Genomic DNA, 18,397 nt, shown 5'->3' with positions numbered 1-18,397 from the left:
TGCTTTTCCAACTGGCATTAAAACTGAAAGCCTTTTGCAGACATTAGAGTCGAACAACCAGGCAGTAAAAGTCTCGTCCCTGTTGATTTCATTGCTTTTAATATGCTTTGACTCCAGAAGAACAAACAGAATTTGTTAATGGCTACAAATTGCGGTGAATTCCCTGAATCTGTCGTTCCTGAAGTCTTCAGATCGCTTCACCTGCAGCTCTTTGATGCTTCAGCAGCTCAGATTACCCGCCGTTTTGATCTGCGCCTGCAATCATCTCAAATCTTCTCGCAAACAGCTTTTCATCCTGATCGCCAGAGAGACCGCATGTGATGCATTTAGTGAAGTTGGTTCTGTTCACACAAACCTGTGTGAGAGCATTGGAAGGGCTGTAGCTCCGTTTATTTATTACCTTTCATTAAAAAGTTGCTTGGTGATATGATTTATTTATTTCAAACATGATTTTAAAATCAGGAAAACAAACAATCGGTAAAAGAGTTGCATACATAACCAAAGTAATTTACTTTTCTGTTTGAAAAGGATTAGAAAGAAGGGAACATTTACTAATCCTGCCCCTTATATCAGTTTATATTTATTGCTTACCAACAAATTTTTGATCATTTTTTACTCTTATTCTGTTGATCTGAAAAAAATGAAGAGTGACAACTTAGCTCTGCAAAAATTTTTAAGACAAAAATGAACAGAGATGTGAAAGTGAGATAAAAGCTTCAAAGAGGGGATGAATGTTTGTTTAAAATTTTATCTCTTCATGCATTTAAAATGCTTGTTAAGAGGAAAAATTCCCCAGAGGAAGAGATTATAATTACTGCGGCCCTTCTGTGGCCCTTTCATCGTCCAAATGGACGCGTCACGTTCTCCTTGTAATGATGTGACTAAACTATTTCATGTCCTGGCTCATTAAACGTCATCGGATCCCGACTCCGCAGCTCCAGAACCAACAGAAAGTCTTCCAGTTGTTCTCCTTTTGGACTCTGAACCGATCAGAACCGTTTTGCCCAGAACCAGAAGAAACTATCCGACAATCTGGACTAACTCGAGGTTTTTGTTTTGAAGTCGACTCCTTGAAATTGGGCCTCTGTCTCTTTAAGAAGCTCCGACTCCTTCCCACACTCCGCCTTCAGCACTTTATCCTGGCAGTGTTTCTCCATTAATCCGTTTTTAACCGTTTTAAAATTATTCATCAAACATGCATCAAAGAGGCATATTTATTACTTCTACAAATTATCCAAATATTAATAAAACTGAAACACTTATTATTAAAAAAACTGTATTTGATTTTAAACTGGTGAACTTTTCCAGGTGGCTGGATTCAATGGGAATGAAAAATGGATCAACATGGCCAAGTTCTTTGGCCATGTTGTGCTAAAAGATCAAACTTTAAACTCATTTTAGTAAAGAAATAAAAACTAAATCAGTGAGTGAATTATGTTAATTTCCTGCCGGCTCACCTGGTTGTAATTTGGAGTCTCATGTTAACAAGCTTTTCCTGCCACGACCTCTGAACACATTAAATCGGTTTAAATCACTTTTGGAGCAGAACCAGTGAGTGTGTCTCTGCAAAAGATTCAATTCCTTGGATTTAATTTTAAAAAAGTCCAAAAATGCAACATTTATTTCTCCCTTGAGTCTTTAAAATACCTTCATAAAGCCTTAAAAACTTCAGGTTAAAACCACTTCAAAAGATGAAACTTTGTTTATTATTTTCTGTCATTTATATATTCATTTCTTAAAATGTGGCTTCTTTTTCCGAGCATAAAATGGAGATGGTAAGATGTATGAAATGAAACCAAGATGAACTGAGGGGACTGAGTGATGGAGTGGAGGAAGAAGAGCTGAAATTAATAAACTATGAGGTAAAAAAGAAAAGAAACGTCTCAAAAGACGAGGAGTGAAAGGAACAAGGAAGTGATGATCTGTCTTTCATTTTTATAAAACAGCTTCATGGAAATTTTAACCCAAAACTGATGCATGATGACAGTAAGAAATCCTTTGGTTTTTCTTTTTTATTTCTAATTTTTTAGATTATTTAGTTTGTAAACAAAAAGGTTTGACCATAAGGTTTTATAACTAACTAGTCACAGAAGTGCTACACAAATAAAATTAGATTTTTCTATCATGCATTTTTGTTTAAGTTGAATGAGCGACGACACGAGTTAATAAACAGAGAAGACAAAGATGGAGGAGACGGAGGATTGAAATGTTAAAGGATGAGTGATGAGACGAGAGAAACTCCTACATGAAATAAAGAGCAGCAGCTTTTAAACTTCTGCTCTTTGTCTCATTACGCTGCAGCTTTTATTGCAACGCTTCCCGCTTCCATTCAGCTTTTACATCTTTATTTAAGCTTTTAGTGATGCACATATTCAATTAATGATCTAAAACCTGGACGAGACTAATTCAGAACGTTTTCAGCCTCTTTGATCAGAACAAACGTTAAAATCAAGCCGTTGCCTTGAAGTGAAATGAACAAGGTGAGGTGAGTTTTTGGTTTTGCTTTGCGCAGAGCAGCAGGAAGGAGCTCAGCAGGGAGTCGGCTCATCCAACTTGTGGTCAACACACTCAGGGCCAAGTCTATCAAATCTTTACCAGCTGCTACAAGTATCGTTAAATCTCCTGCAGGATCGAGCGCCGACCGGCTCAGCGGCTTTACAGCAGCTTGTTGGTCTGCCTGTGAGCTTCACCTCGTATTTAATTTGTCTGGAGGAAAGTGTTGCTGCTGGCACGTTTAAACGCTGCGGATTCATCCGAGGAATCGTTGCTGTGGTTCTGAACTACAGACATGGAGAAATTCACTGTTTCTCATCTTTTATACAAGTTAATCTTTTAATGCGGAATCAATAACCTCACTGCAAAACATGTCTTTGATTACAAAATTGCATTTATTGTTTAAATTGTTAGCCAATGCCAAGAATATTGAATTATTCCTCTGTAGCTACCTTTCTGCAAGTTTTTTTTCCAAAAATTGGTGTTTCCATTATGTGAATTATTTTCATAAATCCAATTTGTGCAATTAAATGTTCAATATTAGCAGTGAAGAAACTTTTACATGAGCTGTGTTTCCACTAGAAACGTGCACAAAACTATCAATATCAGGTTAATGTTGGAAAAATTACAGTTTGGTGTAATTGCAGCGTTTCCATTAAATTAGAAACACAAATAAAATCTCTCATAAATAAGTTTGTTCACATAATAAGTCATTAAAACATGCAGTGGCATCACTCTTTTACCACTTCCTGTTATCGTCGTTATTGTTTCCAGCAGAAGTAACGTCCGGTTGTTGAGCACAAGATTCGTGTGATGTGTAAAAAATGTTTCCACTGCACAAAAATACGCGACTAAAAAATCACCTCATCCTAACGTAAACTTTTAATAGAAAGGTGGGAATTCTGGCAACTAATCAATAAATCTGATTTTAAAAAGTGTCACTCTGCAGTTGTTTCATTTAATCACTTAAGCCATTTTTATGCATAATTAAAAGATGCATTACCTTTAGTTAAAAGACGCAAATACAGATTTTAGTGATCATTTGTTAATTTTTCTGATTCCAATTTGCACCAATGTTGCCCTTTACAACAAATGATCATTAAAGGAATACTGTTGTTCTGTTCTAGGCAGTAAAATTTGTACTTTTGATTTTTGAAACAAGAACTACATCTTCTAGTGTATTTCTAATATCGCTTCAAAAAGGCCTCAGTGGTTTAAGAAAAAATCTGTGACTTTTTTATCTGATTAGTTGTCAGATTAACAAATAAAATACTTTATTGTTGGTTGCAGCTCTAATTTACACATAAAATAAAAAATGATCTGTTGGAAGTCAGATCACTTTATGATGTCCTGATGAATAAAATGCCGCTTTTCCTCTGGTGACAGAATCGCTGACAACCTGAGCTGTGTCGTCTCTGAGAGAATTAAAAACACGACGTCTTGCTGCGTTTGTGCTTCAGAGTAAATCCTCTCTGCGTCTCTGGAATGCCGTCTGGATTTGGAGAAACGCTCCCGCCTGCTGCGGCTCTTGCTTCCTGTTTGTGTGCCGCTCTGGCGAGCGGCGCTGGCTCTGCTGAGTAAGTGGCTGCAGGTCGCCGTCGCCGCTGGCAGCGCCGACTCCCATCAACGCCTCAGTGCAGAAACAAGTGTCAGCATGTTGCTGTCAGCAGATATCCGTGTCCTCCACCTTCACCTTGTGTAGCTGCAGCAATCTGTTCCACTTGTCACTGACCTGCTGCATTTATTTATCAGCTGCCTGTCACACACCAGGGTTTCTTCTTGTTTCAGTTTTTCTGTTCAGGCTGCCGTGTTTCCATACAAATGTGTGGAAAACGTCAATATTTCTACTGATGTTGGCAAAAGACAGTTTAGCAGTTCTATTATTCAAGAAAAGCAATTAAAATGACGCCTGAATAAGTTTGTTCACGTGATAAGGCTCTTAAAAAGATGCTGCACTCAACATCCAACCTCTCTCTGTTGTCGTCTTTGTCGTCTCTGCCTGTAGTAACATGCAGTTGCTGCTCACATGAATCATGTGAAGCAAAAAACGTGGGCGATGGAAACTCGGCTAGTGTTTTTGGCTCGTGTTGCTTTATCAGATAGTTTGGAATAAATGTGGGGGGTTTTGCGTTAAATTACTGTATGTTTCCATTACAAATGTACGGAAATCTTTTTTGATGTTGAAAAAACACAATTTTGCAGTTTATTTGATTTCATTAAATTAGAAACAGAATTTAAATCTTATGTGAAAAAGCTTGTTCATGTGATAAGTTGCTAAAAAGACAGGCAGCTCCATCATCCAACCACTTCCTGTCGTCTTTTTCATCATTTCCGCCAGTAGTAAAATCCGATTGCTGATCACGTGATGCATAAAAAGTGCCTCTATTGCAGCTTTACAAAATACTTTTGTTTCAATGTAGTCTAAGAAACACATCATCCTTCCACAAAAGCAGAAATTAGGTTTTTCTTTTTTTTAAATTGGAGTTTTTCCATTAAGCAAATTTATTTTCAGATTTCTAATTTGTGCAAATGAATGGAAAGGCAGCTCCTAGTCATCTTGCTACATAAATTTGGTTAGAAAAAGCATAAATAAATAAACTACACAACACGTTTCTTTGCAGTTTTACTTCAAAATGAAGTAATTACCACACCTGGCCAGCAGATGTCACTAGACATGTCTCTTTCCAGACTGCCCTCATAAATTAATTGATGTTAAAAGTGTTTTTGTCAGTTTCCTGGTATTGTGAATATCAGAAGCATAATTACTGAAATGTGTCTGTGTGAGCTGCTGTGGTGAAGTGAAGTTCTTCCTCCCAGTCGAGGTTCAGAGCTGCCAGAACAGCGTTGAGCTGAAACTCTGCTGGAAACACAACTCACAGACAGCAGCATCGTTTGCATATCGCGGTTACATCAGACCAACAGGCGCACATTCATGTGCACATGATGGGGAGGTCTCTGCTTGACCTACTTACACTGAAGGAGTTGGGAAATACAACAGTGTTGGATCTTTGCTGCCAGGAGTTTTTGAAATGCAAAAAGATTTTGACGGGAAAATATTGTTTACTGATTAAAATGGCCAGTTTGAGACGGGAAAGTTGTTTTTGTGTCCCGGCATTTGCATTTTGGCAAAATGAATCTAACTGGAGAAAACTCTGCTTTCACTTCTGGATTTTTCTAAAATAAACAATAAGCTTTTCTTTTTTTAGAGAAGTATATTATCAACATGCTAAATTAAAATGAGCTCGATAATTTCCATTCTGATTATTATTTTCTGAAGAGCAATTTTGTTTACATTATCCGTTTCATTTATATGCGATAAATTCCCAGTAAAACTTGAAATGACCTCCTTGTGTTTCAAGAATAGCTCTCACAATTTTTCACTCTAATATGTTCAACAAATAAACTGCAGAGAACCATTAAGAAATGGCTCAGCTGAGTGAAAATATATTCTTCGTAACGTAAAAGAAAACAGTCTGTGGAGAATCGCTGAGATTTGATTTTATTGCCGGACAGAATCGACCAGCTGAATCACAGTAGATGTAACTTTTACGGAGAATTGAGGTCAAGATGGAGAGGTTTTTTTACGCCAGGAACAGAAACGACATTCAGAAATTGGAGCGGAAAATCTGAAGGAAGTGCTGAGCGAAACCTGGAAATGTTCTGGCTAGAAAGTGATATCTGAGCGAGGACTGTAGAGTTTTATTATTATTACTATTGTTGTTGCAAAAAGCAGGTGGAAGTCGGGTAAGTTGTTCAAGAAATGCCCCAATCAGATCAACATGGAGGGCAATGAAAAAGGAAAGCCAACATTGGATGGAAAGTAATAAAGAGCAGCTGTCCAGACTGCTAAAACAACTTCTGCAAGACCAAATAAAAGAGGAAAAGTGTGGAGTGAGAGAGAAACGATGGAATAAAGATAAGGCAGGACTTTATCTGCAATGCTGTAACACGATCTGTGGAGCATTTTAAAGCAGTCAGCATAAAATCTGCCTCACTTTGCAGATTCTCACCTCATCTGCATTTCAGCAGCTCCTGGTCCAACACGCTGCAGGATTAATGGCGTCCATTCACCCGAATCTCACCCACATAATGTAAACATTAACAAACCATCAGCAGCACAGGCTGCAGGCTTCTAAACAGACCTGCAGGATAAAGGAGGAAATATCATCACTGCCAAATTCCTGCAAGCATCGCGACTGTTATATATTCTCAGAATTAAATAAAAAACATCATATAATTAATTTGATTGCATTTGAAGAAGTAAAACACCAGAATAAAAAAAATAAACAAGGGAATTTAAAGTAAATATAGTGGAAAAATAGAAAATAAAAGGCTAATTTAAAATTATCAAAGAGTTTTTAACTGCCATGGATTTTTTAACCAACATGACGATAAATTATCCCAGAAATCATTGCGATAAACGACACACAGTGACGTACTGGAAGTAAACATTCTCAAAATCACATTGTTCACTTTTTTTTTAATTAACAAAATGCATATTTTTTAGGGTTAATTATGATAAAACAGTACAATACTTAAATTCTCCCAGGGTTTTAGTCCAACAACAGGATGTTCATATCATATTTAAACCTCCGCCGGGTCAGAACGGCCCAGAGGCCTCACAGATAAACCGCAGCAGCTTTGCCGGCCGGGCTGGACCGGCCGCAGCGACAGCTGGGAGCACAAGCGGGTCGAGCGGCTCTCGGAACCAGCTGGGTCCATTTAGCGCATGTCGCTGCGTTTTATTCGTTTCGCTTCATTCTGCCGCAGCCTGAGGTCGACCCGGCCGGGAGGCAAATCGGCACAAATGAACCAAAAGCAGGAACGTTCACAAACGCAACATGTTTTCAGCTTGTCGGATCCAAACCAGCTGTTACAGAACAATTTGTGCTTTGGCCCCCAAACAGCGCCAACATCTGGCCAGGTGCCGCCTTACAAATCCACAGATAATTCTACAAAAACTTTTATTATGTTTTTAATGGTTAATGCATTCATTTTACATCATGAGCTAAGATGAATCAAATAGAAAATGAGAAATCAGCATCACTTTTTTTATACAAAAATGAAAAATTATGATAATTTTTAAATTTTGCATTGTTTTTCTCATCTTCCCTCCAACTTCCTGCGGCCCACACATCACCCCACAGCGGCCCCCAGGGGCCTGCGACCCCCACTTTGATAACCACTGAGCTAAACAACCTCATTGTTTTAAAAGAAGAAGAAAAGTGATCTTAAATGTTGGACCCGTTGGTGTTTTGCAGCTCCTGCCTCTGAGTAATCACTGGAAACACTTCTACTCCAAAGCTGCCTTCAGCAGTCGGAGTCAGTCATTTTTAGTGCGCTTGACATCGGTGGTATCTGGAGGCAATAATTTGTCTGTCAGCCGCTGATAAAGGCGGAGCTGACAGCGGAGACGTTCTCTTTCTTCTTTCTACAAACTTGATCCTCTGATGAATAGATCTTTGATTTGCAACGACTCGAGCCGGCGCGCAGATAACCTGACAGCTGGTCATTCAGGGAGTTCTGCCGGCTCCGATTTGGGATTCAGGGGACGTGTGTGTGTGTGTGAGAGTGTGTGTGTGTGTGTGCGTGTGTGTGTGTGTGTCTCTCCCCGACAGTGATTTGTCACTCTTCTTCAAAGAGGCAAACTGTGCTTGAACTTGACAGGATGAAGAGCTACAAGTGTCTGGGGCCGCAGTGTGGGTGTGAGTTTGTGGAAATGTTTGGGGTCTTCAAGAGGCCAGGAAGACGGTTCAGATATTTCTAGGCATTAATTTAATTTGTCAGGCTGCAGTCTCTGAGGTCACTGCAGCCTGAAGTGACCCAAATCTAACTTTTTGTGAAATCAATTTTTTGCTTTCACACTTCCAGATATGCAACGTGTGGAAAGTGTCCCGCCTGCGCAGTAGAGGGCGCAATAACGTCTCAGCGTTTCACCAGCAGCCATGAAAAGAAGTGGATGCTAACGATGGAGCACTGCTCACGATTTTAAAGTTGCCATCTAACCGGAGCAGCACAGTAACAGCTTAAATCTCGCTGTCGTCCGCCATATTTGTTGATTTTCTTCCCGCTTGCTCAGAATAGTGACGTTTGTCGAGTGTCAATGACGTTCAGGCCAGTGCAGATTTAAAAAGATCCGGAAGGTAAATCGGATTTAGAACCACATGTCCATATGATCTGGGTCGCTTTTGAAAAAAATCAGATCTGCGGTGTTCAGGAAAAGATCAGCTACAGGAAAGTAACGCCTCTGGGCCTCATAGCTGCTGAAAAACTAAAAGCAACGTTGGCCCTAGTTTGGCAGTATTTCAGACAGTTAAAACAAAAAGCTAATCAATAATTGCCAATATCAACTGATGTGAAATGCTTATATTGTGACATGTTTTTCAGCCACATTATCCAGAGGTTTCAAACTCGAGGCCCAGGGGCCAAATTCGGCCTTCATAGTAATAATTATTACATTAAAAATCAAATCAAAGCAGTTTTTATCTGTTTGGTGCCAAATTACATCAATCAGTTCCTCCAATTTTTTGCAGTTCTATGACTGTGCAAATTCACACAAATTGAACTAACCACTGCATTAGTTTTGCTTTTTTTTGACAAGTGAGAATAAAAACTCTGTCAGATTTCTGAGATTATTATTTTCTTTCAGTGGCTCTAATATAGTTTTTATAGCATACGTCCTTTAAAAGTTGTCAAATACTGTTAACTCCCGCCTGCAGGTGGCAGTATATTTTAAACTGCCTGCTCAGTCTTGATCTAACGTTGTTGTCTGCGATCGACAGGGAACGTAACAAAAAGTCACATTTACTGTCTTACATACAGTAAGTGCAAATATCGCAAAATTTTTTGCAGATATTTCTACATCAACACAAAATATGTCATTTTGATTGTAGAAAATGAAAACAAAACAATCGTGTAATCCTGGAGGGATTGATCAGTGTGAATATTTTACATAGAAATTAGACCAAAAATAGTTGGCAAGGTTTTGTTTTTGCAGTGAAACATTTCAGAAAAGTATTGCAGCTTCTTATAAGGTAGTTAGTTAATACTAGAAGTATTAGTTACACCGGCAGATTATTTCCCTTATATCAACATCATTTTATAATGTTATGATAGAATTTCTCAAAGCAGCAGTTTTTGAAAACACGTGAAACATCAAAACAAGCATCTTAAAGCTGCATCATTTTGAACCGTCATGGTTTTTCACGTTCGTTTTCCCTCAGCTGATTTGTAAATTCGCCGTTCGTGTAGCGCGCCATCCCAAAAATCAAAAAGAAACAAAAAAGTCTATATCCATTACTCATGTTTAACCAGCACAGTCTCTGAAGAATAACTCCGCTGCCTCGAACATAAACCAATTACAGCCTCGTTGAGATGCAGATCTGTGTCGTAGCAGATTCAATTTTCTCCAGCGGTCCGAGTCCCTGACTCGGATCTGCGGCGTCGACATTTCTGTCATCGACTGTGAGATTCTGTTCATGATGAGCCTGCAGTCCGGCCACCATCTGCAACGCCGCTGCTCTCACTTAAAACCACAGCAGTTTAACGGTCAGGAGCTGTAACTGCAGTAGAAATTCATAACTGGATCTCATGACTAGATAACCATTTAAATGGCCTCTGCTGAGTTAAAAAGAAGTTTGGACCAATTGTCAGAGCTAAAGTCCAATCGTACCACGGCCTAGAAAAAGTACTGAAAAACTGCTGTGTATTTAATACAAAGGAAGATCAATTATGGACATTTCTATAGATATTCCACAATTTTTACACAGTGAAATCGGGTCCAGATGAGGTGGTTAATTGATCCAGATGCTACATGAAGCTGCTTAGACGTCCAAAAAGATTTTTTTAGTAGGCCACACTCTCTAGCTCAACTTTTACACACGCACATAAAAATGGCTGCAAGCAGATGCGCAATTATACAACTGTATGTCATTGAACAGCAGAAGTGGAGCCTCCTCCACAACCAACGAGAATGTAGCCAGTGGTTTCTCAGTTGTGACAACAAAACACTTTTCGTCTTTTCCAGCAGCCATTGTACAGCACATACAGCGGTAAAACCACCTGAACAAACATTGTCGAACTCTGCTTGGGTTGCTAGGAAATGGCGCAGTGTGACTCAACAATTGGGAGTTTTTCAAAATGGCTCACCAAAAGACATCAACTTATTGCTAAACATGTTCAGGTGGTTCTTCTAGGCAGTTGGGTTGCTTTCAGAAGCAGTTAGGAACCAAAAGGAAGTACAAAAACTGCACAAAATGTAAATTTAGCATGAAACGCCCCTTTAAATATCTAACAGAAAACGGCAGTTGACCTGGATTGTTTCTTGTTGGTTGACTATTAAAAAACCTAAAGTGTTATTAAGAACAGCCAAATGAAACATATCCTGTTTAAACACCTTCGGTCTCATCAGATTATGACTTTAATGATCAAAGTGTGCGTCGGTTGCCAGCCGGCGCAGGATAAACTTCCAGGACTGATCACTGCAGCTGCTGCGAGACGGTCGATAAAGATGAGCAGGAGTGAGAGGCAATAAAAGGCTTAATAAAATGTGCTCATATAATCCTGGAGAATAATTTGTGACTTTCCTTCTCGTCCTCTGCTGAGAGAACAGCTGGAATCGAACACCTGCGCAGACTGCAGTTTGTCTAATGACTGCAGCGAATGACGTTCAGATGTAAAACAAGCTCAAAGCTTTTCTTTTGAGATTAACAGGTTTTTTCCCTGGCTTTCGAAACAACCCCGTACTTTAATTAGGCCCTCTCTCACCCTGGCACACACATGCAGATTGATCATTGTGTTCTTTTCTTCATCAGCATTCGGTTCGACTGCGTCCCACTGATGTAAAATTAATGCTGCGCCGCGCCGGAGAGCGTAGAAAGTGCATCGTCTGCCTTGAACGCTGCTTCACAAAATAAACAAATACGGGGTAATTATGGTGCAGCAAGTTAATGTGTGTAAAGTCCTCAACAAATAAAGGCACGCACACACACACACACACACACACGTGCAAACGAGAGGCGTTAGGCTGCGTTAGGTTTATGGGATTACATGTAATAACAGGAGAGGGCGTCGGTGTGGGAGGAGACGTATCTGCTCTCTGTGTGCTGACGGCTGATTTGACTCAACATACAGGCAGACATTTGCTTCCTGTCAGCTTTTGACAAGATTATACATAATACAGAACAAAGCCGCGGCATGTTCAACGTGTTCAAACACAAAAATGGCTGAAAACCTGCAGTTTCTGATTCATGTTTGCTGCAATTTGAATCGTTTCTAATTGTAAATAGTCTCTCTCTCAGATATGTTTTGTTTCTGATTAAAAAACAATTTAACACATTCCTCTGGTCTGAAGGACACTGTTTTTATATTACTTTACTTTTATTCTTTATTCTCTTCTTATTCGTAATATATTCTGTCTTCTTCCTTTGATTTTCTGTCAAATTACAAAGATTTCCACATTTTCAGGCAATAAATGATATTTTTCTTGTATTTTCACATGCAGCTCTGGAAAAAAGCCCACTGCACTGAACCACACTGAAAACCTCCCAGTTATTCCACCAATTACTGATTTCTGAATTCTTCCTGAGCTAAAACATTAGTTTTGTTGTTTCTAAATGAATATAAACTTATTTTCTTTGCATTATTCAAGGTCTGAAAGCACTGTATCTTTTTTTAAAGGGATTAAATAACATTTCATTAAATGTTCCTATGACATATGACTAGATTTTGTTATTCCCTTCCTGGTTCTACTGCCGCCCTGGGCGGCCGCCCTGATCAACATGCTCTCCTTTCTGGGTTTTAAGTATTAACTTTTAATTTTTCTCTCTCCTTCCTTTCCTCCAGATTGTCCAGATGAATCCAATGACACAGCTGTACTACAAAAAGGTGAGTTAAAAACACCAGCAATAATAACAACAAAACAAACATTTAGTTTCAAAACTAATTATGTGGATCTCATTTTAATTTATCATTCAATTAACTGATTGTCATTTAAGGTATTAACAGCTTCCACTCAAAATCTTAAATTTAAATGAAGTTAAATGTATATTGAGGATGACTAGTAATTATTTTCAGAGCAATAGTGAAGTTACTATGCAAGCTACAAACAACTCAGGACAATTAAAATGCTCAGAAATGAGAAAAACATCACAGATTAAGTGAAGCTGCTACAGCTAAACAGGAATGGATTAACTTCAATCGAGAAAATGGCAACAGTGCAAACAACTGCATAACGCTAAGCTGAAAATGTGAAGGAAAAACAACTTCTTTTTTTTTAAATGTTGGAAATTTCTCATGATTTGTAACTTGACTTAAAAAAAAAAAAGAAAAATTGTCAAAGTTGAGATTTCTGTCAAGGCTGTCAATTGTAGGTAGGGTACTGACTACTAATAACTAATCTGCACAAACTTAAACTCATTTAAGAAAATCGCATTTTGATGAAGGTTCAGCAGTTTTTTAATGATTTTAGTTCCTTCGTCTCTTAATCTCTTATCCCTCCGTCTGCAGGCGACATATTCGCCGTATCGCGACCGCATCCCTCTTCAGATCGTCCGAGCTGAAGTGGAGCTGTCAGCCGAGGAGCGGGCCTACCTCACCGCTGTGGAGAAAGGTACGACACGCGAGGACAAGCTCCTGCAGCCGCGTGTTTATCAGTCTGTTCCCTGCACACCTGGGCCGAGGACGGCCAGTCACCCGTGAAACGGTGCTGATGGCCGAGCAGCCGGTCGCTCAGGCTGTCAGCCGCTGTGCAGCGCCGTCCGCAGCAAACCATCTGGATGTCCTTCACTGCCGCCGTTCGCCTCTTTCAGAGCAAAAACAAATTGAGCAGCTGTGTCATGTTTACAGTAAATCATTCGAATAAAACCGGCTGATAGTGAGAGATTCAAGAGGTTTTTCTTCTAAGATTTAAATAAGATGGCCAGATAACTGCACTGCAAAAACACCAAATGTTACCAAGTACTTTTAGTCTCATTTGTAGTGAAAATATCTGAATAAACTTGAATTAAGACAAAATCTAAAAGGAACTTTTCAGCAGGATATAGAAACTTGTTTCAAATCAATAATTCCTTGTTATTGATGGAAAAAGTTATTGTTTCTTAGGCAGATTATTTTACATTTAATATGGAGAACCTCACACGTTATGAGTAAATTTATCTGCCAACAGAACAAATTTTTATGAACATCAAGGAATTATTTACTTACGTTCTCACATCTTGCTTGTGAATTTTGCAGGGCTTGAGAGAAACACTGCAAAATCACAAAATCTCACCAAGTATTTTTTGTTTATTCTTTTGTGCAAATCTTTTATCACCCTTGGAATAAAACCAAACAAGTTCACAAGCTACTGTGCCGTCAATAAGTCCTTAATAATCAGAAGCTCCACTCGTCTTGCGACAAGTGAAATAATCTTCCAGTGAAGCCAGTGCTTAAAAAAAAACTAATTCTTGACTTTAAGGCTTCAATTTCTTGTTGAAAAGTTACTTGTGAGAATCTTGCACAGAAATACTTGGTGGTACTTTGTGTTTTTGCAGTGAACATCCACTGCCCAGGCTTCAGCTTCCTGTCTGCGTTCCCTCCTCAGGTGACTACGCCGGGGTGAAACACGCCCTCCGCGAGGCCGAGGTTTACTACAACATGGACGTGAACTGTCTGGACCCGCTGGGCCGCAGCGCGCTGCTCATCGCCATCGAGAACGAGAACCTGGAGATCATGGAGCTGCTGCTGGACCACGGCATCCACACGGGCGACGCCCTGCTGTACGCCATCAGGAAGGAGGTGGTGGGCGCCGTGGAGCTGCTGCTGTCGCACCGGAGGCCGAGCGGCGAGAAGCAGGTGAGCTCAGAGCCCACGGCGGAAACTTCAGGACGACGGCGTGTGACGTCACGGTGGATTCAGAGAAAACGTACAAGAAAAAATTCTGAGTTTCAAAAGTTGAAAATATCCAAGTAAAAACTAAAGTTTTCTAAAAACAAATGTTGAAAAGTCAAAAATTTGGAAAGAAAAAAAGCTCAGTAATTTTTATATTAATTTCTAAAATTTTCTAGGAAAAAACCCAGAAATTTCTGAATTTGAAAACATAAAATTAAAAAACCATAAGAAACATGAAAAGGTCAAAATTTACGAGAAAAAAAACTTCAGAAATTTTCCGGTAAATCAAAAAAAATGTTCAAGAAAAAAAAATGCAGAATTTTCTAAGTTTGAAAAGTTGAAAATATTCATGAAAAAAACTGAGAAACTCTCAAATTAGGTTCAGAAAATTTCTAGGAAAAAATACTGAAATTTCTGAATTTGAGAAGTCAAAGATTTGTCTGAAAATTAATTTTAAAAAATGTCTGAAAATAAAAACATGGGGAGTCAACAGTTTACAAGAAAAAAACTGATTAATCTTATGAATGTTCAACATTTCTAGGAAAACTCAGAAATTAATCTCTGAAATTTTGTTTAAAAAAAATCTTGTGAAGTCCAAATTTGCAAGAAAAACCGTCTTAAAACATGACAAAAAAACAAACCTTTTTCTCTCCGGTTTTCCGGTGGCTCGTCTCCCGTTACTCATCGGCGCTTCACGTTTTTTTGTTTTCCCATCTGAATGCGTGAGGGAGAGATAATGAGCTGCACATTCATTCATTGCAAAGCTTCGTGCCGCGTTTTGCTGAGACGAGGAAAATTAAAGAGCTCTTTAGCAGACAACGTGTGAAATAGGATTTGCAGACAGAGGATGTTTGTCTGCATGATGCATTTTTATTATTTCTGTGTTTTCTCTGAGAAAAAGACCAGAATCCTCTGTTTCAGTGAAGTGCGGAAACATCCGTTCATTCAGAGGAAATCGGAGCGAGAGATTAGAGAGAGAGAAGCAATGAAGGAGTGAAAAGAGAAGAAGAAAAACACAAAATGAATCATTTTGTCCTCTAAACTGTTTTTTTTTTTTGATAGTTCATGTTTGAGGAATCTGTATCACCATGACTACAAGCCTGAAACAGAGGATTGTGGGAATGTTTCTCACTTTTGTGCTTTCTTGATTCTTTGATTATTTTTTCTCTTTTCTGTCATTTTTTGTTCTGTTTTTTATAGATAAAAGAAAAGCAAAAATGTAACTGCATAAAAAATTCAGATTTATTCTGTTTTGTTTCTCTTTCACATTTGACGCTTTTTCATCAAATAAAAAGACAAAACAAAATTTAAAAAAAAATTTATTAAATCAAAATGGTAACAACATTATAGATATGTAAAATAATAATAAAATAATTAAAAACATATTTTTAAAACGTTAAACAAAAATGTGCAAATTTAAAGTAGATATGCTAATAATTAAAAATTAACATTAACAAAAATTTAAAATTATATTTAAAAATAAAAAAGTAAATATTTTATTTTAAAAACTTTATAAAAAATGTTATTACAATTAAATTAAAATGTAAAAAAAATCTAAAGTAATGTATTTTAAAATAAAAGTAAAACATTTTAATTACATTGAAGTTCAAATTTTGACCAGGAAAATTCAGAAACTTTTATTTTGTGTTTTTTATTTTCTCTGTCCTGTAAACTGGATCTTATGATCGTGAACCTCTTAAAGTTTTCCTCTGTATTTCCTTTTATTGTATTTACTATTATTTATACCGTAGTGGCTTTTTAGAATTAAAATTGATGACTAAGCAGCATTTTTACGTCCTGATTTTTACATTTGGATATTTAAATGGGATGTTTTCTGGCTTCATGTGCAACAAGCTCACCAGTCACTGCTATTTCAATGAAAATAGAAATAAAAGTTAAAATAAAAAAAGGAACTGTGTCCTTTTAAGAGATGGAGAAAAAGATGGAGGGAAGGAAATGAAATGACTTTCACTTTGATGTCTGAAGAGTTTCAGTCTGAACTGGAGTCCAAAATAGATTTTTGTCTAAGTTTGCTGTCTGTATTTGGTGACAGCCACAATTTCACTTTTATTTACTGTAAACCGGAGCGTATGAACCAAAATATGCTCCAACTGGGTCAGCAGAAAGCAGAATTTGCTGCGCTCACTTTCTGCAGATTTGCTCCTAATTGATTTTTGGAGCTCCAGCTGCAGTTTATCAGCTTTTCTCTCTGCTGTAATGGATTCAGACGTCGCTCTGGTCAGAGAAACGACACAACTGGACGCTGGAAAGTCTCCAGGTTCGGTTTCAACCTGAAACTAAACTGACAGGTTCTTCCTAAAGTAACGTTTTCATTGAAATTCTGGCCCATCCGGTTCCCGACAAGGCAATGGAGAGTTTGTTTTCTGCTGGAAAGCAAAGAGTTACATCAATGACTTCAGTGTTTTGTTTTTTTTTTATTTTTCAAAGATATTTTACAATAACAAACATTTCTGCGATTCAACAGACGTAACTGAGGCGCTATTTTCACCCTGATGTCTCTGGATAGAGAAATATTACATGAAAAATATCAAATTTATAGAAAAAACTGAAAATATAAGTGCACTTTGTGAGAAAATACTGAAAAATATAACTAAACGTATCAGCAGCAAAAACCCAATCATTGCAAAAACACAAAATCTTCACATATTTCTTTGTGCAAATTTCTTACAACAAGCGAAAATGTTCTAAGTGAAATAATCTGCCATTATAACTAGTATCAACATTAAGAAATTATTGATTTGAAACAAGCTATTTTCTGCTGAAAAGTTGCTTGTAAGTTAATTTTGTCTTATTTCCAGTAAACTGAGATATTTTCACCAGAAACCAGATGAAAATAGTTTTGTGTTTTTGCAGTGTAACGTTGTGACCAGACTGCAGATACAACAGCATGCAAATCATGTTCATTTTTAGCAAATTAGCAAACCTGTTTCTTAACGTGTTTGTCGCATATTTTAATCAAAAACACATTCCTCCACACAACCAGACATTTCTTTTACTCTTTCGCTGCATCGTTTTCCAGTGTTTTGCTTAGATTTGTCTTTATTTCCGTACCTTTGTGTTTAATCCGAGCCGGACTCGTAGCAGCTGCTTTCACACGTCTTCTCGCCGCTGGAGAAGGAGGGAACGGGGAGGAAGAACGAACAGATGAGTAAAAGGTTTTGGCAGGCGGGGCAGAGAGGTACGAAGAGACGGGGCAGATGGGGAACGGAGGCGACAGCGGGTCGGAGGAAGAGAGGGATGGGGATGAAGCAGCGGGGAAGGAGCAGGAAGAATGGAGGAGAGGTGTGATGATGCGACGAGAGAGATGAAGAGAAGGCCTCTTCCTCATCCTCCCTCTGAGATGAAAGACTTCACACATGTTCTGTCCTCTTCCTCACCTCATCCCCTCGTCTTCCTCAAGCACCTTCAGAGTCTCTGTCTTATTTATGCAAAGTTTACCTTTGTTAAAGTGATGGTGACCATTCCACAATGGTTTCAAAAAACCCAAAACAATAAATAACTGAAGTTTTGACAATAAATATGATAACAAATCCAGATATCATATATTTGGGATATTTTATTTAAATTCCACCAAAAAATGACATTACACTGCAAAAACACAAAATCTGTCTGAGTATTTTTGGTTTAGTTTCTACCATAAACAGACAAAAATAACTTTTCAGCCAGATGCAGTGAGTTGAGGGGAGTGGATTCACTAAAATAGACAAACAAATCTCATCGTCATAAATGAAAATATTATTTTATTATGAAGTATTTCTGCTCTTACTTGAGTGAATTTCTGGATTTTCTGCCCATTGAATGAAGAACAAACATGTTCACCAGACCTGCAGCTTTTCTTAAAGTCTCTTATTTCATTGAAACAAACAAAACCGAAGCTAAAGCCCCTGGATCCCGAGCTGCTTTCCATTCGTAAATCTCTGGAGCTGCTCATTTTTTAGGATCCAGGATATTTTCTCAGTGCAGGACCAGATTCCTACCTTTGAAACATTCTTCCAGGATTCTTTCCATTTACAGG

At 38.2% G+C, this 18,397-nt stretch overlaps 1 protein-coding gene across 1 annotated transcript in view; it reads left to right on the top strand.

Moving 5' to 3' along the window:
* Window positions 1-18,397, top strand: part of trpc5a (transient receptor potential cation channel, subfamily C, member 5a) — a 108,885-nt gene that overhangs the window by 31,430 nt on the left and 59,058 nt on the right. The window contains exons 2-4 of the mRNA XM_055060818.1: window positions 12,337-12,378; window positions 13,000-13,102; window positions 14,075-14,325. Coding sequence (XP_054916793.1) covers window positions 12,346-12,378; window positions 13,000-13,102; window positions 14,075-14,325 — 387 coding nt within the window. The 5' untranslated portion in view covers window positions 12,337-12,345. The remainder of the gene's footprint in view (window positions 1-12,336; window positions 12,379-12,999; window positions 13,103-14,074; window positions 14,326-18,397) is intronic.

This window comes from Poeciliopsis prolifica, unplaced genomic scaffold (genome assembly GCF_027474105.1).
Source record: "Poeciliopsis prolifica strain line A6 unplaced genomic scaffold, Auburn_PproV2 SCAFFOLD062, whole genome shotgun sequence".
In the NCBI taxonomy this organism is placed as follows: domain Eukaryota; kingdom Metazoa; phylum Chordata; class Actinopteri; order Cyprinodontiformes; family Poeciliidae; genus Poeciliopsis; species Poeciliopsis prolifica.
Note: the sequence above shows the minus strand (reverse complement) of the source record. Positions and strands in the feature narration are given on the sequence as shown.